The 25,956-nt window shown below is 36.1% G+C and overlaps 1 protein-coding gene across 1 annotated transcript in view; it reads left to right on the top strand.

The window, feature by feature from the left end:
* Positions 1-22,563, top strand: part of LOC121409142 (beta-adrenergic receptor kinase 2-like) — a 106,043-nt gene extending 83,480 nt beyond the window's left edge. The window contains exons 14-21 of the mRNA XM_041600976.1: positions 472-572; positions 1,703-1,769; positions 2,688-2,783; positions 8,809-8,962; positions 9,233-9,378; positions 10,199-10,312; positions 10,741-10,840; positions 17,939-22,563. Coding sequence (XP_041456910.1) covers positions 472-572; positions 1,703-1,769; positions 2,688-2,783; positions 8,809-8,962; positions 9,233-9,378; positions 10,199-10,312; positions 10,741-10,840; positions 17,939-17,985 — 825 coding nt within the window. The 3' untranslated portion in view covers positions 17,986-22,563. The remainder of the gene's footprint in view (positions 1-471; positions 573-1,702; positions 1,770-2,687; positions 2,784-8,808; positions 8,963-9,232; positions 9,379-10,198; positions 10,313-10,740; positions 10,841-17,938) is intronic.
* The last annotated feature ends 3,393 nt before the right edge of the window (positions 22,564-25,956 follow it).

Genomic DNA, 25,956 nt, shown 5'->3' with positions numbered 1-25,956 from the left:
CTCTGTTTTCATTTCAGATTTTTTTCTTTTGATTTTCTGAAAGTATTTTCTCTATTCAACTTTAATGTCCTCTTCAACTATCGTAAATAAAATCTCATATTTCTCAAAATCTTGTTCCTACTTATGATTTTTTGTTTCAATTCTACAATTATATAATATCATTTGGTATTTTCCCACTTATAATCCTCTTATAATATCTGTATTTTTCATTTCTTGGGTATTCTATCTATGTATTGTGTAACTTTGCTTTCATGTGATTTCATTCTATTTATTTCCTGTGCCTGAAATTAATGAAGAATTGACTAGAATCCTCATCAGACAAACACTAAAATATTTTTTTTCTCTTTTTTAATCTGAAATGAACTCTTGTGAACTGTGGTAGTTTCCACATCATGTGATGACAATATTCCAGTAGGGATGAATTACGTCTGTATGATATGGTGATCGATTTTCTTTTTATTTTCTGTTTAGGATGTTGAATTTCCTGACAAGATGAGTGATGAGATGCGATCATTACTAGCTGGTCTACTACAGAGAGAAGTAGCAAGTAGATTAGGTTGTGAAGGCAGAGGGTATGTATACCACTACATTCAGAATGATTCTGTTATTGCTTTCTGCAAAATCTTTTTTCTGTAAAATCAGGGGTTTTTAACAGTGTGTAAGCATTGCCGCAAAAATTTATGAGCTTGTCTTAGTTGATGGATATTGTCCTAATTCTGTAATGATGATGCAGATCAAAAGCAACAACAATGAGAATAGCATAAACAATGTAATGCTATAATGTTTAACCATGTGTTTTGGTATAACTCTTTTGAAAAAATTGAGTGAAAAGAGATTCTAATAAAACCTTTTAAAATGAACTCTAATTGTAGAAGTCACATGTTGGGGGTGGGGTTATCGTGGCAAATATTTAGGGTCGGGCAACTTTACAAGTTCATTGCAGATCTGTAGGATTATTATTATTTTCTTCTGAATCCCAGATAGCATCAACCAAAGTTATTCTGTAGACTATAGAAAATTCAATTTGTAAAAGTCATGATGATTTATGTCTTACATTGCTTCAATCTCGGTTTAGTGTCACTGTTTAGTGAATTGTTATCATACCTGTCACAACAGATTTATTGAGGAAATACATTCTTTTTATCAAAACAAGCAGAAAAGGGTGATAAAGATATTGAAGAAAATAATGAGAAAAGGAAAAAAAACACCCACAGAGAACCAAAAACGTGTCTATGATGTAAACAAAACAGTTCCGAAGGCTTCTTGTATTCCATTTGAAGAGTTTCGTATTTCAAGATACCATTCAAACTTTCATATGATGAATAGTTTTGTTTATTTCAAAACAACCTCACAGAAAGACAATCTGAAAAGTAAAAAAAAAAAGAAAAATTGTAATTGTTGTCAAACTCCTCAGCAGTTTTAGTGTTAAATATGAGAAAATACTCTGCTTTAAAACAAAGCTTTAATCAATATATGAATATATGTTATGACTTTATTTTGTTTTGTACAGGTTGGCAAAAGATGGTTTAGGGGATTGGCATAAAAAATTATCTTTCCTTTGAAAAAGGCTTATGTTTCAGTCCTTGGAGCTATCAACATTTTCGTAAAAGGGAATCTTATATTTTGCTCCCTAATATTATCTAGTATTTCTCTCAAAATTCATTTAAAATGTATTTATTATTATTTTTTGCTTTAACCACAGGGCAACAGAAGTGAGAGAGCATCCCTTCTTTAAGAATACAGATTGGAACCAAGTGTACTATCAAAAGGTTTGATCTTTGTATGGATTGTTGCTACCTATTTGGCCCGTATTCTGAAGTCGGGTTAAACTTAAACTCAGGTTTAAAGTTGTGGTTTTAAGTATGGGAAGGCAAAAGTATCAAAATTTTTATTAAGTTGTATGTTTCTTATATTTAATGTGCTCTTTCCTGATTCATCGATGGTAAAGACAATCATCTATTTATACTTCCTACAAAATCATGAATGATTTGAGAGCCGAATGAGCTGAATGTATGAACTCTCTACTGTTAGTGATTATGTAACAATTGGCTGTCCATACTTAAACCACAACCACGAGTTTAAGTTAAACCTGACTTCAGAATTTGGGCCTTTGAGTTTGACTTAATTTTGTTATAGTGTTGAAAACACACCAAAGGAGGATCTAGGTATGATTCATTAACTATTGTTCCTAAAATCTATTTCTTGGCATGGTAACTGGTAAATTGTTAAAAGCAAAGTTTGTGCATTTTTTTCCCAAGGAAATGCATATTGATCAGATATATGCTGCACAAATGTGCTCAGAGGTACTGTCCATTTTAACAAATTGTATCATTGAACTTTTAGACCAATATGGCTTTGAGCTTCTTTCTAATCTCTTTCTTGAGGACACACAGGACATGTTCAATGTTTCCTGACAAAATTTTAAATTGATATTCATCATCTCTATAATGTATCAGAGCTGCATCTCTCGAAGCCCTTTACAAATATTTTATGACCTGGTCAACAGGCTTGCAAGCTGAAATGCATTAACTTTCTCCACTTTGGGAGAATTCCAGCTTCCCAGCTCCAATTGCGACCCTCATAACGTTGACCTTAAAGAAAGTAGATTGTTATGCAATATGCCCAGCGCTAGTGCTATACAAGAACCGATTAATGATTTGATTGGATTGTTTGTATTCCACCTGCAGGTGCAACCTCCCCTAATACCACCAAGGGGTGAAGTGAATGCTGCAGATGCCTTCGATATCGGATCATTCGATGAGGATGATGTTAAGGGAATCAAGGTAGGTAGATAATTGGTGGTGGTAATTGGGATGATGATTGGTAGATGATGGTGGTGATGGTGGTGGTGGTTGTGGTGGTGGTGGTGGTGGTGATGATGATGATGATGATGATGATGAGGAGGAGGATAATGATGATTATGATTGTGGTGATGATGAAAATGATGGTGATGATGATGATGATAATGGTGATGATGATGAAAGTGGTGGTGATGATGATGATCAGAATGCTCAGTAGTGAGCATATTATTTACTAACAAGCTATACTTACCTATACCATCTCATCAAATTGCTATTCGTTACCCTGACTCGAATAGCCACCGGTAAAAAACTCCCCGAAAGAGGCTAACTGCATTCAGGTAGCCTGGGAAACCCGTCACGGAACGAGACCCATAAAACCCGGTCTCCGCATATAAGCCTCCTCTTTCGTAGCCAAGGAGGGGCGAAGTCTGCAGGGGAGGACGGGTGGGGAGTTATAGGTAAGTATAGCTTGTTAGTAAATAATATGCTCACTACTGAGCATTCTGATTTACTACACTGCGCTATACTTACCTATACCATCTCATCAAATTGCTAGAATAGCACTGAAAAAACTGGAGGAGGGGCAGAAATGAGACCCTTTCCAGACATGATAGCATAACGATAAAGAAACTGATAGACTATAAAATGGAGTAGTCTCCCAACTGGAGAAGCTACTCAGGAATAAGGGGTAAAAATAACATCAACCTCATTAATGAAATATATCAACTGGAAAAAGTTCAGGAACGATTAGAACAGGACAGAACCGCCGAAGCAAAACCTGTGTCTCGGCTTATTACATCGGATAAGTAATAAGATACAAATGTATTGGAATTGGTCCAATAGGCTGCCTGGAGGATCTCCTCTATAGAGGTACCCTGAAAGAGCGCCCAAGATGTTGCTATGCCCCGTGTATCGTGGGCTCTAATGGACCCTGATAATATGGCGTCCCCTCCACCTGACTTGATCCCCTGTACTAACCATCGGGAAATTGTAATTGGACTAACAGGGCCGTGAGGTTCTATTGAACTAATGAACAGTTGGTGGGAAGTGGGAATACATTTAGTCCTATCAATGTACCACTTCAAAGCACGTACAGGACACCATAACCTATCTTCGGAAACTGACGAGAGATCGTTAATGGCTGGAAGTACAATTTCACAAGGTTTAGAGCTTTCTTTTTTATTCTTAGCTAGGAAACCTGGTCTAGGGATCAGGCGGACTCTGCCCTTCTCCCAACGGATATGACCCGGCCTTACCGTGAGTGCATGAAGCAAACTACGTCTTTGACCTGAAGCTATAGCCAACAAGAAGGCTGTTTTAATGGACAGATGAAGGAGGGAGCATTTATGCATGGGTTCAAAGGGGGATTTCGCTAGGGCCCGAAGGACCCGCGGAAGGTCCCATTTGGGGAAGAGTCTTCGGTGAGGAGGATTCTGTAAGAAAAAGAATCTTGTTAGCCTGGCAAGGACAACTGAATTTGAGATAGTTTCCTCATTAGAGAAGCCTGAATGAATGGCTGCTATGGCTGACCTGTAACCCCTTATGGAGGAGACTGATAAACCTTCGTCAAATAATAGAAGTAAGAAATCTGCTATCTTACCTAAAGAGGCAGAGGTTGGATCAATCTGTAAACTGTCACACCACCGGAAGTATCTCTGGAGTCTAGAATCATAAGTGTTCCTGGTGGAGGATCGCAGGAATCTAGAGGCCATGTATGCAGCTCTCTCCGAAAGGCCCGCTTTAGTTGCTGATTTCCTGAGATGGGCCAGAGTGTTAGGCAAAGCCTTTCCGGGTTCGGGTAATAAGTGTCCGTCCCGGGTTGTTTCAGGAGGTCCACCAGTGGGGGTAGTCTTTTTGGAGTCCCTACTAGGAGAACGTAAGCTTCTTCCTTCCTCACTTTCTCCAGCACTTGAGGTATTATGGGAAAGGGCGGAAAGGCGTAACCCAGGATCCCCTTCCAAGGGATTGTTAGAGAGTCTGTCGCAAAGGCTAAGGGATCTTGATGTTTCGTGCAATAAGTCGGGAGCTGCTTGTTCAAGGCTGATGCAAATAAATCTATCTGAGGCTGGTCGCCCTGACTGAAGATTCTCTCCACTATGGTGAGATTGAGTTGCCATTCTGATGGGAGATAACTTCCCCGAGAGAGGAAGTCTGCAATGTAATTCTCTTTCCCTGGGATGTGGCAAGCCTTTAGGGTTATGTGATTGTTCTGGCACCATGCTAGAATTTCCAATGTTAGGAAGCAGAGAGTAGATGACCTTGTCCCTCCTTCCCTGTTTATGTAGGAGACCACTGTGCTGTTGTCTGATTTCACCAGAATGCACTGATTGGCAACTTGGGGGAGGAAGGCAAGTAGAGCCATTTGAACTGCCTTCATTTCTAGAACATTGATATGCTGTGCTGAATCTCTTTCTTGCCATTGGCCGGAGGCTTTGAATTTCCCCATGTGTGCTCCCCAACCCAGCTTTGAAGCATCGGTCGTTAGGGTGAGGGTTGGTTTTGGGTTCTGAGTTTGCTTCCCTTGGTTCAGAAATCGACATGCTGACCACAGATGAATTGCATGCATCATCGCATCTGTCATGGGAACAAGATGGTCCCTGGGGTGAATTCTGGGCCTGAAGTGTCTCAGGAAGTGCAGTTGGAGTGGCCTCATATGTCGTCTGCACTGCGGGATTAGATCCACTAGGCTTGCTAACAGACTGAGGAAAATTTGCCAAGTTTTGGCTGGCGAGCATGAGTTTGAGTAGAGCTCTGCACCTACTGACTGGATCTTCTTTATTCTGTGAGGGGAAGGGCGAACTATTAAGTTTGGGATGGATATTATCGCCCCTAGAAACTCTGGTGATCTTGTTGGTGTGAACCTCGATTTTTCTTTGTTGATCAGAAAACCTAGATCCGAAGCCAGCTTCCGGACAACGCTTACGTTGTAGGCAAGAGTGGTCCTGGAAGGGCCAAGGAGGAGCCAGTTGTCCTGGTAACAGAAGATAGTAATGCCTCGCCTTCTTAACTCTTCGGCGAGGACTCTCACCAGTCGGGAAAATATCCTTGGGGCAGGCTTTAGGCCGAACGGAAGGGCTATGAACTGATAACAAACGTCTCCTACTTTGAAGCCCAGAAACTTGCAGGCCTCTGGGGCTATGGGAACATGATAATAAGCGTCTTTGAGGTCTATGGTGACTGCCCATTGATTGGGTTTTATCAGAGGTAGGATGGTTGTAAGGGACTCCATTCTGAATGTTTGATCTGGGAGGAGTTTGTTTATTTTCTTTAGGTTGATTATCATGCGAAAACCCCCGGAGCGTTTCTTTACCCGGAAAACGGGGGAGAGGATGAGGGACTTGTGGTCTGGGACTGTTATGATAGCTCCTTTGTGGAATAGAGACTGTATTTCTGATTGGAGAGCCTCTCGGCGTGAAGGATCCCTTGGTATGGGGCTCTGTTGTCGAAAATGGGAAGGATGAATTACTCTTGGGAAATTTGGATTGTATCCCGACCTTACTATCTCTAGAACAAATTTGTCTTTGGTTATCTTTTCCCAGTTCTGTAAGCAAAGAAAAAGTCTTCCCCCTACTGGGACTTGCTGAAGGTGGGGAATGACTAGTGTTTGATTGTCAAATGTCCCGGTTTTGAGTGGGGGCCCTGAATTCGGTGCGCTGAAAGTGGGCCTGGCGGCCCCGTCCTCCACCCCGAGGTTTCCTATGACTTTCCCCGCGGCCCCTTTCAATCCTGGCGTCACAACCAGAGCGAGGGAAGGAGAGGGATGACCCCTTATGTTCAATGTAGGTCTGGGGTTTGGGTCTGGAGCTAGAGCTAGCAAAGGGGGGTCTCTGGGCCTGGCCCTGGGCCAGTCTAGCATTAGCGGTGCCTGGCGGGCTAGGTCTACTCAAAGAGAGCCTATAAAAAGTCTTGTCAGCTGTGGTGCTGGCTGAAATAGACTCATCCAAAACATCTTGAAAATGTCCATGAAACAAATCCTTACCTTCACAAGGGAGCTTATTGAGCAGTCTTGCTGCCCCTTTCTCAATCTTGAGGGCATCTAAAACTTTGGCTCTTCTTGCCCTCGAGCATAGTAGAGTTGATCTTGCTGCTTGCTCATACTGGAAATCAGCAATCTTTGTGAGTGATTCTAACAATAAGTTTTTGTCACCGGTAGAGACTCAGCCTCACTAAGAGCGGTTAACAGGCACCCCTGGTACATCGCGAGTCTCATACTGCTCCGGGCGGCCACGTCCAGCGATGCTAGCTGATAATCGGCTGAGCGGTAGCCTGAGCCGCTGAGAGGGTTACGGCCGATCTAGACTTCCTCGCTCCCGTATCCCCGACACGGAAAGCAACGTCCGGGACCGAAGGTGTGCACAAAAAATCCTCAAAGTCTTGAGCGGCAAATCGATAATCCTTCGACACTTCTTTACTGATCGGTTTAAGCCGAAAGTGTTGCTTATCTAGGCCCCGAAAGCAGGATTTATTTGGAGCATCCATCTTGATCGCAGGACTGACTTCGTCCGAACGACTAAGGGACGAGTTCAAGCGGAAGATTGACTTCTCTCGCTCAGTTTCGCTACTAGTACTGTCTTCGGCCCGAAGTTGAGGGCAGTATTTAGTCAAGATCAAGGCTGACTGATGCCTGTTCCCACTAGCCGGAGTATCGCGTTTGTGTATGTCAGAACTCTCTCATACCCCCAATGGTGATTGTCCTCGTTCGAATCCCATATGCTGGGCAGCTTGGAGGGAATGCACGGGGCTGCTATTAGAATTAGATGGTGAGAAATCGCCCCAATCTCTTCTGCGAGATGTAACAGGTCGGTGGTAATCAAATTCCGAATCAGATTCTCCCACAATGGAAAACTCTTTTTCTCTACGGCTAATATGAGGCGAGTTATCATTAGCCCCCACTCTGCGACCGGTACGAGGCGATCTAGACCTCTCTACGTCTAGAATGAGTTGAGTCTTCATTAGCCCGTTGTCTCGGGCGGCTTTGTCTACTACTTGCTGGGCTGGCGGTAAGCAAGTCCAGAGGGTCGGGGTCAGGAAGGGTCGATGGCGGCGCCCGCTGAGGGAGGACCGCCTGCAAGGCTTTCAAGATCCAACTACCCGTCTCGGCGGGGTCTGGCAATGAATGGACTGACCTGTCACAATCCCGGGCCAGTCGGCTCTTTTTCTGAATTACAGGGGGTTGTAGTGGGTCAATACTTTGAGCCTGATTGTCATGAGAACACAAGTGGTCATCGCGAGGCCTCTTCTTGCCCGCCCTACTCTTTGATGAGGAGCTACCCCGATCAGAAGGAGTGTAAACAGTCTCTTCCGATTTATCTGTACCCTTGTCTACCTCCCGCCTATGGGACTGGGTGTCTGATTGTGTAGTGGTATTAGCCGGCGTTGTCTTGGCCGGGTTATTAGTGTTAGGGTTCTTGATCTTCGGCTTTGTCTTGGCTGCCTTATCATTATTTTTCGGCTTTGTCTTGGCCGAAATATTGACCCTCGGCTTTGTCTTGACCGAGTTATTCTCCCCTTGATTGAGATTTGGGGAAGCTTGGGAATTAATGTTCATGTCAGTTATTTCTTCAGACATCGTGATTCAAAAGAAAGGCACTGAAGCGCGGTGGCTAAACGTTTACTCAGCGACGTTGTGGTAACGAAAGAGGAGGCTTATATGCGGAGACCGGGTTTTATGGGTCTCGTTCCGTGACGGGTTTCCCAGGCTACGTAAATGCAGTTAGCCTCTTTCGGGGAGTTTTTTACCGGTGGCTATTTGAGTCAGGGTAACGAATAGCAATTTGATGAGATGGTATAGGTAAGTATAGCGCAGTGTAGTAAATAATGTCAACAAAAATGATGGACTTTTAAAAGGTAGTGATGAAGAGGAGAATGATATATTATGGTGATATTATCAATAGAAATAAAACATCAGTATCTTCATCATTATTACTGTCCTCATCAACATACCAACAAATATTTAACCTCAGAATGTGTATTTTCAGTCTTCTTTCACACTCTTTCTCTATTCTAGCTATCGGAAGCCGACCAGGAACTGTATAAGAATTTCCCTGTCACCATCTCAGAGCGATGGCAGCAGGAGATTGCTGAGACGATATTTGAGACAGTCAACCAGGAGCATGACAAGTTAGAGATGAAACGAAAGGCAAAGAAAATGGATGAAGGAAGTAAGTATAAAGGGCGAATCAAGAAGTTCAGCCATGGTTCTTGATCGACCTCTCCATCTTTTTGCCAGTGCTTCGAGTTTTTTTATTATTTTTTTTTAATTGAGCTTTTCTTCAGCAATTATTAATCAAGCATTTAGGAAACTAATCATATCAAGTTTAAGCTTTTACATCTTCTTTTGTTCTAGTCCTTTCCATTTATTTACATTGGAGTTTTAATCAAAAGAGCCAGTTGATTATTAAACGATGATATATTGTCATTTTGTCTTCCAGTCTATGCCATGGGCAAGGATTGTATAATGCATGGTATCCTTCATAGACTCGGTGGACCATTCCTCAATACATGGCAGAAGCGTTACTTCTATCTGTTCCCTAACAGGTTGGAATGGTCTGGTGATGGTGATAGGGGTCCAAGTCAGGTAAGATAAACCATTACTTTATAGGGCAATTTATAATATCATCAACCTTTTATATGCCTGGCTCTGAATATTTTTCCATCCTTACTTCACTTCTAGATCTGTTCAAATTATTACACTAGTGTAAAGTGAAGTTTTTATGGTACTTCCAAGCCTTTGCAGTTATGCATAGAATGTGAATAAAATGGGAATGTTGGGCTTTGCTATGGTTTCTATTTGCATTCTTTGCAAAACATTTGAGTCACATAAAAAACTGCCCGAAGGGGACATTAAATATTTGAATAAGTATCAGGCAAGGCACTAGGACAGTATCCTGTCAACATACTATCTTGTACACCATGCTCTAAAAAGAGAGAAAAAAAAAGAATTACCTTGCTTTTCGTTGCGATCGCTGACAAATTTTAAAAATAGCAAGCGTGTATCCGTACTTTAGTGAGCAGATCACACATTTTGCTGCATGGGCATGCCTGTACACATCCAACCAGATCCTACCTGGTATGCAGGAAAGAGGTATCTAATGAGAGTAATACATTATAGATATCACTTCTATATGATACTAACCTGTTGGATATCAAACAATGTGTTTATAGTCTGCTTACATAGTGGACTATGTGATGATATGATTCAGGTTTAAATGCTGGAAGATATTATAGACACCTACAGTGTTCATGTATGTGATTAGATGTTGAATTTGAGCATTTCAACATTTTGAAGATGATTTCACATTTTGTTCTATACTGTGACATCACTGTGATACACACTGCGTCATTTCTAACATGGTATTCCTTGTATTAATGTTTTATTTCTGTTGTTTGTGGTTCAGCAAAACGTGATAGCACTGGAAGATGTACTAACAGTAGAAGAATCAACTATCAAGGGTTATAAGAGCATCACGTTGAAGATGAAGGCTGGTAAACCATGCATTCTACGAGCAGAGGTATGTCATTAACCATCCTCACATTCTGATAGACTAATCAATATGTGCTACAAGAATTGCAACAAACAAAGGCGATAAAGTCCATGCTTTAAACATTTGTCTATTAATATTACGTGATTGCCAATTTTCCTCCTTAAAAAGAGAATGTGCCCATAATAGTTACTATTTTGGTAACTTTGCCGTCCAATGGTAACTACCATGGTAATGCTGATCAACAGCCAATCAGAATCAAAGATTCCATGCCAAGTTACCAATGCATTGCAAAGTTACCATAATTGTAACTTATATGCAACGGGGCACTGGTCTATGATATTTATGTTTTGCTGTACTAAATGCATATCATTGCAGAAGTAAGTATAATAAACAAGGAGAATTTGAGATTATTAGCTGCCTTTCAGCAATCTTTCTCTCTTTTCACCTTCCTACAGTCTGAACCAGAATATGTGCAGTGGTTCAAAGACATCCGTAGCACGTTTGACGAGGCACAGCGCATGCTGAGGAAAGGACCCAAGATGTTTGCTACTCAAGGTTCGTCTACTGATATCATGCGCCACCATCCCCCTCTTGGCCAACGCAACAGCAATGGCCCCCACTAACCACACCCCAAACTCTACCCATCCCAGTAACCCACCCACCCTCCCTCACCCTACCCATCACCATCATATACCACTACTTTAATCCACTGATGCCTCAAGTCTCTCATTACCATAGGTGTTGATACATAAATTGCTTTGTTCTGGAGTGTTGTGGGTTAATTATGTCTCTTTGAATTCAGTTTTATGAGATAGTACTCCTACAGCCATTAAGCTATGATACATCAGCCAATAAATGAATCTATCCGCAATAAGAAAACCCTCTTCTCTTGTTAAGATTGATATTGGTGTCACCTGAAACCCCTTTTTCCCTGGTCTTCTTGATATTGAAATATCCCCTCTGGACTCTCAGAGGTTGGTACAGATTTCTTTTTTTGAGACGACTCTAACTTTATCACAGATTTTTACATGTGACTAGGTGATTTTCTCTCAGTGCTAAATTTCATAATCATATTGTAAGCTGATGATGCTAGTCTTGTTAAGCAACATAACTAAAAATGCATGCAATGACTAATAATTAACACCTGCCTAATTATTCATTTTAATGACATTGTTCTTCAGATCATTATACTATTCCTTTTCTCACTATAATGCTTAAATAATCCAGGTTAGGAGTAGGATTCCTTTTCTAACCCAATCCAATCCAATGATTATTGATAAATATCTTGTAAGTTTTGAGCAGAATCAGGCAACCTGAACTGACGGATATTTCATCTTGATCTCAGTAGTTGCTAATTTGGAAATTAAAAGTTTGAAGTCGATATTGTTTCTGAAATGTTTTGGCAAAGATGGAAGTGACTAGCTGAGAGAAACTCTTAATTACCTTGAATGCAGTTTAGATACAAGCTTCTGATCAAGGTTCATGTGATATGAATGATCCATAACACTCCAGATTGTATTCAATTGGAATATTGAAATAACAACCCCGATTGATTACTATTTTTATGACCAAATGCTCAAAGTATGATGATGATTATCGGTCTTTGCCACCTTGTAATTGATTACAAATCCATCCATTACAGATCTATGTTGCAGCTCTTCAGGATTTTGTTGAATTATTAACAAAATATGAGATGTGCATGATAATTGTTACAAAACAATTTGGTACCCACAGGCAAGATAATATTTACATGTTATTGAGCGGGAATGGTAGTTTAAAAACCATGTTTTTTAAACAAAAATGGGAATGTTCTTTTGATTATGTGTGAGAAACCCAAGAGCTTTAAAAAATGGACAAGGATAAAGAAAACAATATTTGCTGAGCCTATAATGAGAACTATAGTTGCCTTTGTATAAAGAAAATATAATTATTTAGTGCAGTATTAGTTCTATTGTTGTGTGTTTAATAATAAAGGACTGAGTTTCTTGCTATTTATGATGCATAGGGACATTGCATATTCTGGGAGTGAATGTTTGGGATAAATTTATTGGACTAGATTTGTTTTTCCCCAAGAATTGAAAAAGTTATGATAATGGAGTCTTGTGGCTAAACCAATAGTATTTAGGACTATGATCTTACAGTCAATGTAGGTAGTTTAGTGTGTAGAGTTGTGATAATCAATATAATAGACTAACAGACATGATAAAGTGACTGTTTCATATCCTCTGATAGTCAAGAGATTTTTCAATATATTCTTGATACTTGAGAAATTTGCAAGTAGATTCCTATGAAATTTAACCACAAATTGACATTATGCATCATACTTCAGTAATGAGAAAGCTTTATGAGAACTTAGTTTTTAATGTTTTATTCATGTAGAGGAAGGGTTTGCTTGCAGTTTGGTTTCAGATATCTAGTCAATAGTATGGATTGTATTTCTTATCATTTTAGCATATTTTGGTTTTTGTTTTCTATCAATCAAAGTCAATTTGCGTAAAGCAATTGCATTTTTGTGTGAATATTAAGAATATGTAAAGTGAACTTATTACAAAAAAATATCAATCATTTTGGTATTTCCTACAGTCTTGTCGTAGAGATGCATAGTGTGTGTAATATGAGAGGAAAAAATGTCAATAACCTCATTGTTTGTACACGCAGAATTATTATCAGTGTGCTACTTATGAGGAAACAAATCAATATGAATATGCATTTGTTCACGGGAAGACGCCGGTAGTCAAGTCATGAAATTTATTTGCATTAAATGACAACGATTGCAAATCGTGCTGTGCACAATATATATATATATATATATATATAAAATATAATACTTTTCATCAATGCCTGATGTAGATGTATAGTTGAGGAAAATAAAGATTGTTTTCAATGGTGCATGGCTTTGTACAATGAAACGGCATGTAATGTTTATAAATCAAGAAGAGAAGAATGTATGTTATTAATTAGAATGTGTTCGTTAGAGATCACAGATTTGTAATGATACAAATATTGAGTATTTATCACCTAAAAATATGAATGGATAATTACTTGTAAAGAAAGAGAAATCACACACACAAAAAAAGAGAAAAATGTATGTTTTTTATAGAGATGTAACCACTAACTTGTGTGCATATTTTCTTTTGTTTTTTGTTTACATAATCATACTTACAAGGTTTGAATTGAAGATAAAGACAACGTAGGTATCGAATAAATATTTGTGGAGGTCTTATTACCTCTCTTGCTTTGTATACTACAAATTTGCACTTTTGAAAATTTCATGTTGGAAATTGTAAATGAGAGCGCACAGTTCTATCACATATGTCTGTAGTTTGTTGAATAATAATAATGATAGTATACAAACCAACTTCTGAAAGATATGATGAATTGTTTGAATAATTCGTGTATATGTGCACCCAAGCCAGCTTAACGTATGTCTAGTGGTCACTTTATTCTTTAAAGAGGCCTCTTCTATTATTCCCTCTATTTCTCTCCTCATATCTCTCACTTAAGAACCTTTTTTTATTGGAAGATTAATTTATAAGTAAGTCTAGGAAACAAAATAAAACAAACCAAAATATTTCTTTTAGGATATGATTATGGTCCTTACCTTTGGACAAATGCTTAGTGTGCCAACAACTTTAGGGCCGTTAAGAAGAAATATGGCTGTATTAAAGAAAGTGCAAATTCTCTGCTAGGCTGTTTCATTTTTTTATAGGTATTTTAGACCTTTAGTTTATAGGCACATGTTTTTTATATGTATTAAAAATGTTTTTGCTAGGCACCTATATTTGCTACAAAATTTTTAGCTAAACAAACATGAAAATGTCTTTGAATTGTAATGTAATTGATGTGAACTGTGGAGAAAAAAAATGAAAAGAAAAAAAATCAGAAGCAAATTATGTGAAGTTGAAAAATTATTTCCTATTGCTTATGTAGCACAACTATTGTCTTAACTTCTGGTTATGTCTCTGTTATTGTTTCTTTTTAAATATGTATATTATAAGGGAACTTTCTGAGATCTTACGTTCTTTGTGTACAATACTTAATGTTGTGGTTTATTTTGCAGCTATAGGGTTTATAAGATCTGATTAACCTTCTAGTTTTGGTTTGAATAGTTACAAACCATTTGTCCCTTTTCTTTCTTGATGAAGGCAATGTGTACCCATGGAGCTGTGGTTTCACTAGATGATTCTTGGAATAACATATTTCTTGCTTCTTTTTTAAGGTGGGGGGGGGGGGGTCTACGTGCAACTGATACTGTAGATGCAGTATGTTAGCAATTCATTTCAGTTTCATATAATGATAAAATCATCCAATATATACGTATTTCCAGGAGAGTGGATTTGACAAGTCTATTCGCTGTTATATATGGGATGCAAATGTTTTACTTTAGTGTGTTGAATGCAACTACTCACTGTCCAATTTCAAATATCAATTGGATGGTCTGATGATATGTTGCTTTACATTAATTTTCTTGAAATTATGGATTCAATAGGGATAATTGAATTTGCAAATCACAAGTCATATCAAACATGTTTAGACTAATTGCAGCAAGGAGTGTATTTACGATTTAGTCATGTCAGCACATGACATCTGTGGATTAAGATGGATTAAAAATATCTGCCAAGTTTTATATTGTGTGTTTCTGATGCAAGCCCCCTAAAGCCATAATCAAATCACGCACTGGGAAGCCCCTCCTGCTGCGTGAGAGGGTGTATACAGCAATGCATTCTGGGTAACTTTCCATTGTTATATTGTTTATATGTGATTTCAGTGGTTGTTACAGTTTGTGGTATACTATTCTTTCTCCATCTTTTTCCACTTGATGTACATGTATGTTGTCCTTTTGTTTCTTTTGAAAGATTTATCAGTGTCCCTGGTGATCCCATTTGATTATTTCATCCGCAATTTAGTGTTTAATATGACAAAAGGAAAGATAGACAACTTCCATCATCTTTTTACAAATACAATATTTTGAAACTTTTGATAAATGCTATTTAATATCTGCTACAAAGGAGGCAGGTGATTTTATGAAGTGAAATTTGCCCCCCCCCCCCCAAAAAAAAAAATTAAATAAAAAATCATAAAAAAGGAAATGAATAAACTGTCAAGTTCTGGATTATGAAAAATTGATTAGTTTGAAGATGGGGATGCCTTTTAATTTCAAGCAACATTATTTTAATAATTTGAAATAAGCTTTTTATTTTTCAGGGGGAATGTGACCCCTTTCCAACAGATACAGAATACAGTAAATCTCTAAAAACTAGAACTACCTTTTTGAACTGTAGACAATAAAAAATGAAAATTCAGAAAAAAAATATTTTAGTAATATGGGTATTGGATTTTATTAGAAAAAAGCTATAGAGTTAAAAGTTATTAGTGTATTGTATTTGTTTTCTTGTTTTGTCTCTGTGCTGCATTTTGGTGATAATTTATTTTGAATATTGGTTCATCCTGATTTTCACATAGTTTGTTGCTCTGATTTCAGATGCCATGCAACCATATTTTTTTCAATTATGTATCAAGTTATTTTGATTTTATTCAGTTCATATAACCAATATTGAGGTAAATCTAAGGCAGGATATGATTTGACTTTAATGCTGTAAATTACAATGATGCATAGCTCAGTGTTTATATGATTCAGTAACATTTTTAGTATTCTTTTAATCTGTCTCTCTACCCTTCAATGAACTCTTCCCCTTTGCTCCTGTTTCAACTTGTCTCATATGGATCTTTATTAAGATCTTATAATTGTTGTGCTGCATTTGTTTTTCTTTTCACTGTGTTCTATCATATAATATAGAATAAAATAGAATAGAATAGAGTAGAATTGGTTTATCAATAAGCAAATATCGATTGTGGCTAGAATGTCGAATTGCGATTGATGATATTTGTATGATAGTATAAAAATACATAAAGATACTGTGCTCAAGCAAATAAAGCTGACTGCCTTTTACAGTATAGGTCATAGACTATGAAAACGTGATTAGATTTGCTTTGAAGTAGATCCCAGCATTGAGTATTTGTCAGCTTTTTATTAGAAAAGTCAAAATTCCTTTCCTTGTTTAAGTTTTTATGGCAATCGCCCAGTTATTTCTACCAAACGACCTCCAAATGGACTAAAAAGTTCTGAAATCTGAGTTTGATCAGTTATTTCTCCCTTCTATCAACATCAAGTGCATGCTTGGTATCTGTAGAAAGATTATTATATTTTCTTTAAAATGATTGCTATAATTATGGCCAACTTCACGGTGCATTGCTTTGGAATGTTGGAAAATGTCATATCTGAAAAGGGAATCATTTTCAAGATAATGAAATCATCCTGATGACACCAATCATGCATTGATGTATACCAATCATTTAAAATCAGATTTTTGAAAAGTTGAAGGTGAATTCTTGACCAAAGGCTGAAGAAATAGAATCCTTGTTCTTTTAGTTATGTATTTTTAGTTGTTTCTGTCAGTGAGGTAGTTCTTGTCCAGTGTCTAATGTGTGAAATATATAAATTGGTTTGGTTTCATATTTCATATTACAGGAAGCATGCTTACTACTGTTCTTAAAATAAAGTACATAAAATGTAAATGGGAGGGGGGGGGATGGTATATAAACTGTTCACATTCAGTAATGATGTTCAATTCATGTGAATTGTTTGTTTGCTCTCTTTTAATTCTCAAGATTTATAACAGTTCATATCCTGTGTGTAAAATGTGCCATTCCATCTGAATTATCCCAAGGAAAATAAATAGGCCCTCAAAGTCTGAAACAAATCCTTATCAAAGCATCAATAGAAAAAAATATCAATTACTTTTCATCAATAAATTTTCAATTATAAGATGGGTTTTTCACTCCACTTTTCACTTTTAGAAAACACGAAAGAGAGAAGGTGTTCTTTTTCTAATTGATTTCACAATTTACCCTTATACAGTGAATATTGTACCCCCTCCTGATGAAGAAGTATACAGTTTATGAAGGATTTTCTTCTGAATTTTGTTACTCAAATAAATCAAGTTATTTTATTTGATGGTGGCATGTTTGTAATATGTATGCATGGATGTATAATTTTATTTTCTCATCTTTAATACTACATGTATATGATGCATGGTACGTGTAGTATTAAATGGATCGTTATCTAACTGGAATAAATGTAGTTTAATCAAACTTTTTTATATTTAAACTAAGTAAAACTTTTGATATTATAATCAAACTAAATAAATCTTTTGATAGTTTAATGAATGTGATTTATTTCCCATTCATCAAGAAGGAAGTGGTAGTATCTTGTAACATCAAATTTTACAGAAGCAGTGTGTTTTATTCTATTGAAAATGTTTTCTAAATCATATTACCCAATTCACTGGTGGATCCGGGGGGGGGGGGGGCAAAGCCGGCTGTGCCCCCCCCCTTGAGAGGCACAATTAAAACTTGTAATGTAAAAATGCTATTAAATAAGTGTGCCCCATTTTTGAAAGTGAGACCTTTTTTAATTAAAAAAAAACAATTTTTTTTTTGCTTTTCAAATTTTTCCTCAAGGAAATGTGCCCCCTTTGAAATATGGATCTGCCCCTGACCCAATTAGATGTATAGAAATTGAATGTGTTTGCATTTTTTTTTGTTTACTCTGGACAATGATTGACCATATTATTTTTTCTTTGTTTTCTATAGCTACTGGGATGTATTATAAGAGCAGAGGAGTGATACAGGAGAGCTAACAGAATATACTTTGACCCCTTCACCTTCTAATGGATGACCCTTTCCTGTACAACCCCTTCATATGTCTGAACAGCATTTGGATATGTGATATCAAACAAAGAAGGATCTAAGCGTGGCAGGACATGGAACAAGTTATTTGTTATGATAAAAGGAGGATGATCGGAATGCTTAGGATTACATCGTTGAGAGGCAAAAGCTAGGAAAGGGGTGGAGACTCTAAAACAATTGGAATCTACGCAAGATGAATTTGTTGACTCTACATTAATGATCCATTCACTTCTAACAGTGCGTTCCATCAACCGTTTGATTCCCTGTGGTCTTGGGTTGTGATTGATTGATTGTCATCGGGATGATATCCACCATAGGTTTCCTCTAGTTTCTGTTTTTTATTTGCCTGGACCAGTGTGCTTCAATATAAAGTGAGTTCATCAAGGCTCAGACACTGCTATGCAGCAATTGAAAAATAATGGCGCAGGCGCCTAATTTTCATAGTCCAGTTTTCTTTTTTCTCCAACACTAAAATGAATTTTAAAAATACCTTGTCATTACACTGTAATATTTAGCACAACTTCATGATATAACACACATATTTGAGCTAATGAATTTGGATTCCTTGTGATTTTAGTGTAGTTGTTTACTAAAATTTTGTAACAAGGCCAATAAGTTTGTTGGACTAGGTATATGTACACCTTGATTGAGTTTTCTTTCTATTCCACTCACCCAAGAGTTTGAAAATGGTAGCAGATTTTAATCATTCTACCTTAATAGTTGAAATGTGTTCGTTTTTAAAGAACAAGTATGAAATCTTCAGGTTTTTAATAGGGATAAGAAAAAATGAGTTATCAGAATCAAACACAACACAAAACAACTTCTCATCTATTTGTTCTGTTTTTCTTTTTTTTACACTGAAGCAGCTCATAAATGAATAGAATCACTTTTGTTTTTAAATCATTTATTCTTGAATGGTAAGGAGCACTTAATTGAATGCAGCTACTGAATTGTGATTTTTTTTTTGACCAAATCTTGAATTTATCACTAACTCTGTACCTGTGTTTGTATGGAGGAAGTAGGCAATGTGTACCTGCTTGTATGGTGATGCACATTTTCATTTGTATATAGTGTAACCGAAATGAATGAAATTATTGTACAGAAATATGAAGCTCTTTAGCCCATATCTCTCAAACCAGCCATTTCATATTTGGACATGGCTAAAGAAATATGTATCAGAGAAAGCCAGATAAGAGATAGAGTAAGGAGGAAATGGGAGTGTGTGTGTGTGTGTGTGTGTGGGAGAGAGAGAGAGAGAGAAGGTAAAGACATAAATCATAATTTAATCAGATTTCTTTGTTGAGTGTATACATCAAATATAGATTACTATAAGATTATAGATTTTATTATTATTGTTGGACAGGTATTTATGTGTGTGCCTGAGTGTGTAGAGTATAATTTTAAGTGGGTTGGGTTTAAAGGTCAATTCAAATCTATATGACTTATAATTATGTCAGACTTTTGAAGAAGAAAAAAAATATTTGTGATTATGTACTAAGAATAGATGATACAAGGATTGAAAATAGAGCAAATTGATATGTAATTTAAGGGATCGGGTATTGACAAGTTTGTCACCTTGTCCTAGTATCACAGAGGGTGAAAGGTCAGTGTGTGTTTGGATGGCTTTTATGTAGTGTGCTTCTCTTTCTAGTCTATTACAAACAAAATTATCACAGAGATATTCATCATTTCATGTTCAATGCCAAAGGGGAAAATAGAGACATTTTTTTGTTGCTTTGATTGATTGTAATTCCTTCTGAAAGGTGTTGAATGGACATCAAATCCACTTCAATTCAAATATAATTTTCTCTGTATTTATTTATGCCCAATTTTTGATCTTTTATTTTTGTTTGACATTCAATATTATACAGACAACATTGATAATTTTTGTTGACAAGGGAGGGCATGTCCTGAAGAATAGAGAAAGATGTGTTTAGCATCGTATGACAATGCCTCATTAAACAAGTAATAATCACTACTAGTCAGTCATATTCATGAAAAATTATTTAGGAAATACTCGATCAAGCTTTTTAAAAGGATACTGATGTCTAGAGAGTTACTCATGCTTTAGGGCACTTTTGGTACACAATCGTACATTACAATGTCTTAATACACTGATGTCTTTTTATTCAGAATCTGTCAATATTTTGTCTTTATCCCAGCATTATGTTTGACCAAACATTTTTTTAATGGATCCATCATGTACCAGTCTTATGGAGCCTAGAATTTTAATGTAAAATATCCAGATATTTTTATTCATAATGTTAACCATTTTATTTTCCTTAAATTCTTATGAAATATTTGATTGATTTTTTTTGTATTGAAAAACATTGAAAAAAATTATATTGGAAGAATATTCTAACTTGAAGATATTTTAGGAAACATGTTGAGTAGAAATTGATTTTATATTTGTGTGCGTGTGTGGGTGTATGTGTTAAATAGGAATCAACTTTTTATTTATTTTAACTAACAATGAATTAAATCTTGAATTCTGCAAGTATTGTGCAAGAGAAAATTTTATCATTAAAATACAAAAAATTATTTAGTCATTAAATAGATTTAATATTTGAATTATTAGTGATCAGAGAAAAATAATGTACCGTAGTAAGGTTTAAAAGATACATTATCATGGGAGGGTATAATTTTTTCTTCAGTTATCTTTCTTTTCACTCTCTCTCTCCCTCTCTCCCCCTTTCAATATAAGGAAAAAAGAGGAGCAATTGTTAATAAAAAACAGTATATCAGAATCCACTGACTTGGTGTAAAGAATAAAGCTCCTTATTAATCATCAGTACTGCACAAAAAATATGGGATGGGTGATGATCATACTCAATTTATTGATATCAAATGAGAGAGATAATGATAGAGCATTATTTGTCCAGGATATATTAAAGATGCATATGACATAGTACTTTAAACTCCTGTCTTTATTCAAGGTCATATATAGACATAATGCATGCATGACATCATGAGTACACATGTATATGTATACAGCATTTTATATTATTTGTTATAAATTTATCAAAGCAATGATATAAAGGTTAATTGATGATTTTAAAGATATATTACCATTTTTAATAACACTGTGGACTATAATGATGAGGGTTGTACATTTCTTTTTTTTTATTTGGTATTTGTTTTAGTTTTTAATACCTTGAACTTGCCCATGATGATCTATAATTTTGTTGGTAATTTCTATGAGCAAGACGTCGAATATGCTGTATTTTAAAGAAAAAAACAAAGCTATATTTAATTCAACAATGAGTACTCGGTCGAGTTGAAATACTGGAAATGTTTTTTGTTTGCATATCTAACTTATAAATATTTTTATTTCATTTTTTCTATATTTGAAAAATAAAACAGAATAATCAAATTTGAATCATCCCCTAACCTCAGAGAAATCGATGGACCCCAACAATAGACCCCTCTACCCTACTAACATTAATAAATTGTGTTCCAAATACGGATAGGCTCTGGTCCAGTGGCAGCTAGATAAACGAGGTTGCGTAGTACATATTTTTGTTAATGTCGTGAATTTAGTCCTAAAGGTTGATCTATTAAGAGATGGCTTTGCTTGTATACAAATACATGTTAACATCTTGAGTGTTTTGGAGTATGGTAAAAGGGTTTATAAGGGCACAATTCCAAGATTATTGAACATATCCTTTCCTACCTCTCGACTTTTTGTTTTGTGGGATTCAGGGAAGGGTGGTCCTTTTATTCCTACATGTGGATCTGCTTTTAAAGTCTAAATGTGCAATGTCATCTAAATACTGATACATGTTTAAATGAACAGGCTAGGAAATGATAATGCTTCATTGTACATCAAATTGTTAAAGGTATGTCTGGATGGGTTTTCAAAAAAAAATTATTGAAGACTCCTGCTTTTTGGTATCAAAGGATCCGTACATAATTTCAGGAACACATTGTTTATGCTCATAAAGGAAGGATCCACCTGCTTGAACAGAAAACTAAAGAAAATGCCTGAGAATTCAAAAAATATGGGGATATTTGCTACAAAACTCAAGATATGATGAGGTGTTTTAAATGAATCTTTACATTTATTTTCTCTCTCTCTGCTTGTTTTAGATCAAGAAGTGAGGGTATTTGATAAGTTGATCAACAGCTGTCTTAAAATTGTAATGTACATATTCTATATCAAAATGTACTCAATTCCTTGTCAAGACTGCACATGATAAACCTTACACACAGCTTTGATTTATTGCCAACAAAATTCATTATCACCTTTATCACAGCGCCTTTTGAAAAGCTGAATAATTTTCTCCCTCCATTTAATTGTATATCGTGTTGCCTTGTAGCAACCTTCTACAGCAAACTATGGGTACACATTGCTTGAATGCTTTATTGTATATATCAGCATGTGCTGATATCTTTGTTGTTTTTATTTCTGTCTGTTTTTTTTTCTTTTTTTATTGTCTACGATAGTAGACTGTGTTGTAGAGAATTACCTGTGGCACTCTATTAAATAAAAATGATAGGAGTAATACTAAGCTTAATGCAGTATGTCTCCTGAGGTAAACAAACCTTGTCAAATCTACTCATTTCATTTATTGTTAAAGGTCAAGTCCACCTCAGCAAAATGTTGATTTGAATCAATAGAGAAAAATCAGACAAGCACAATGCTGAAAATTTCATTAAAATCTGATGTAAAATAAGAAAGTTATGACATTTAAAAGTTTCGCTTATTTTTAACAAAATAGTTATATGAACGAGCCAGTTACATCCAAATGAGAGAGTCGATGATGTCACTATTTCTTTTTTTTTTTTTTGAATTATACAATATTTCAATTTTTACGAATTTGACGATTAGGACCTTTCTTGAAGCACAAAATGTTAAATAATGGAATTCCACGTGTTCAGGGAGGAATGAAACTTCATTTCACATGACAATTACGAGAAAATAAAAATATTTCATATAATAAAATACAAAAGAAATAGTGAGTGATGTCATCAGTTCTTCATTTGCATACCGACCGATATGTGCATAACTGTTTTGTGAAATGAAGCGAAATTTCATAATGCCATAACTTTTTTATTTTACATCCGATTTTGATGAAATTTTCAGTGTTATGCTTGTTGAATTTTTTTTTTTTTTTATTCAAATCAAGTTTTTTTCGGGTGGACTTGTTCTTTAATATCATTTGTACAATGGTGATCAGGGGTAGGAGAGTAGTGTTGATGGTTTTGATGATCTTCATTATGTTGGTGTTCATGATGCAGAGCTGCCAAGTAGTACTGATTTTCAGTATTTAGTACTGAAAAGTGAGAAAAATACTGATAGTTTAATGTAAAATACTGATTTCAGCTTTATGTGTTGTCCTATGGTATTTTTAAAAGTACTGATTTCCTCACCGAAATACTGATTTTCAACTTAAAGAATACTGAAATGTTCTTTTTCGGGTTGGCAGCTCTGATGATGTTGTTAATGGTGTTGATGGTGTTCATGATGGTGTTAGTGATGGTATTGATGATGGTGTTGATAATGAGGTTGATGATGATGATGATGATGAAGTTGATGGTGCTGTAAGTGATGGTTTCGGTATTGATGATAGGGTGATGATGATGTTGAGATTGTTTTAAGATGGGGATCATGATGTCTTTGCCCAATACAAAAAAATCAATACAAACGTTATCACTTTGGTTTTATTCCTCCTGTTTCTTCTCTTCATCAAAACGAAATGTTAATAGCAGGGATTATCATTGCCCAAATAGACATCCTAGAGGATGAGCAATATAAGCATACTATTGCAAGCATTGTGATTGGTCAAAACATGTCACATGGCTTTCAACTTTTTTTTGCATGATGCACTGCAATTCACAACTTAGGTGTCACAAAAGCAACTGACAATTAGCACTCTAGCAGACTAGCACTATTTCGATAGACTAGGAGAGCACCAAAAATGTACTTAAAAGGGGGTACTCTAGAATAGATTAAGTAAAACCAGAAAAACAAAGCAGAAAATTTCATCAAGATCGGACAAGGAATATCGAGTTATTTTATTGAATCAGTTATATGCATGTCTTCATGAATATGCATTGAGCATTCAGATGTCATATCCCCACTTATTCTTTTGTATGTTATTATATGAAAATTGATTCCACACCCCCCCTAATTGTTTCTCTCCAGATGAATAATTTTCCAAGGTTTCTTTTTCTCATTGTCTAATATTGTTCTACATAGTGTGAAATTAGATTATACAATTTTATTTTTCAAAATATCAGACTTTTTGAAGATTATGTTTTGCCAGATCACCAAATCTGGCACAACATGTGAGATTTAGCAGAACTATACAGTACGTCCCAGAATAAACGAAACCGAGATTTAGCGATGATTTATCATAACTTAATCATTAATAAAATAGACAAATGACCTACCAATATAAAGCTTAGAATCTCTTTAATCTGATATACATTCAATCATGAATGACCAAAAACAATTTGAAGAGGGGATACCAAACAGTCACTTGGTGGGCTGTATCTGGGTTTCAAAAAGAAAACCACATTTTTAAAAAGTTCAATATCTGCTCTTTAATTTGATACCTCAATTACAGAAAATGGTCAAGAAATAACAACAAAGTTCTGGCTATTTCAAATAAGGCTTGAATTTCAATAATTTCATAAAATGAAGAGGTTTTACAGGCTAGCATTCAAACTCACTCGACACTACGCTTTGTTGACGATCAACCATGCATTAAGTCTTTTTTTAACCGTGTGACAGCTTCTGTGGAAAATCGGTGAAAACATGTTTATTTGATTAAATTATGGAAATACAAGCATTGTTTTGAGGGAGCATAACTTTTTTACTTCTTGACCATTTTCTGTGATTAAGGTATCAAATAAAAGAGCAGATATTTAACTTTTCAGGCATTTGGTTTTCTTTTTGAAATTGAGATACCCCCACCAAATTAGTTTTTGGTATCCTTTCTTCAATTTGTTTTTGCTCACTCATGCGTGAATGAGGAATAATCTAAGTAATATCAGATGAAAGAGGAGATTCTAAGCTTTATGTTTGTAGATCATTTGTCTATTTTATTAATGATGAAGTAATGATAAATTATCGCTAAATCTCGGTTTTGTTTTTTCTGGGGCGCACTGTATATAATTTCTACGCAGTGATGGTGATTTGGCCTTCTCTGCGCTATGAAGGCAAAACAACACATTCCATAATGATCCATACTACTGTCAAGTGATATGGCAGCACATATGCGTTTTATGACTGCCCACATAAAGTAACATTGTTCTACCATATCAAAAATGAAGATTAGTTGTTCTGACAGAAAAAGAAAATGCTCAAATGAGAGGCAGTTAAATGGAAAATGGGGGACATTGAAATGCAATCTCCTCAAATGAAAATTTAAAAACTGAAAATTTTGACAAGTGTTAAGAATGGATTATTTTATCCAAGAAGCTAAAAAAAAACCTGGAAAACCTCAACATTTGGGATACATTGTTTTGACATTTTTCGGCTGACTTATTTACAGAAGCATCATGGGGAACTGCATACATCTGTAGATGGGCCAGCCATGACATGGCAAAACAATGTACCCCAAATTTTGAAATTTTTCAGCTCTTGGGATTCTTTTGTCATCCTTGTCAAACTTTCAAGTCTCCAAAACGATTTTGATTTGAAGAAACGGGTACTCCCACTCAGTTCAATGTGTTATTTGTAAAACATTAGCCTAGTCAATGGAGATATTCAATGGACTACAGGTACAATCTCCACTCCCTGAGGAGCATTTCTTTCCTTAAGCCTTCATGAGTGCTGGAAAATTAATTCTTAGTCTTGTTCACATCCTACTGGGTATCATTTTAAAACCAGGGAGGAGAGGGGCAAATTTAGATTATTATCTTGCCAAAGGAACGTGTACAAAATACAAAATATAGTAGTAGTAGTAGAGTTG

The sequence above is a fragment of the Lytechinus variegatus genome, chromosome 2 (genome assembly GCF_018143015.1).
Source record: "Lytechinus variegatus isolate NC3 chromosome 2, Lvar_3.0, whole genome shotgun sequence".
Taxonomy (NCBI): domain Eukaryota; kingdom Metazoa; phylum Echinodermata; class Echinoidea; order Temnopleuroida; family Toxopneustidae; genus Lytechinus; species Lytechinus variegatus.
The sequence above is the reverse complement of the archived record's forward strand: the minus strand, read 5'-3'. Positions and strand labels throughout refer to the sequence as shown.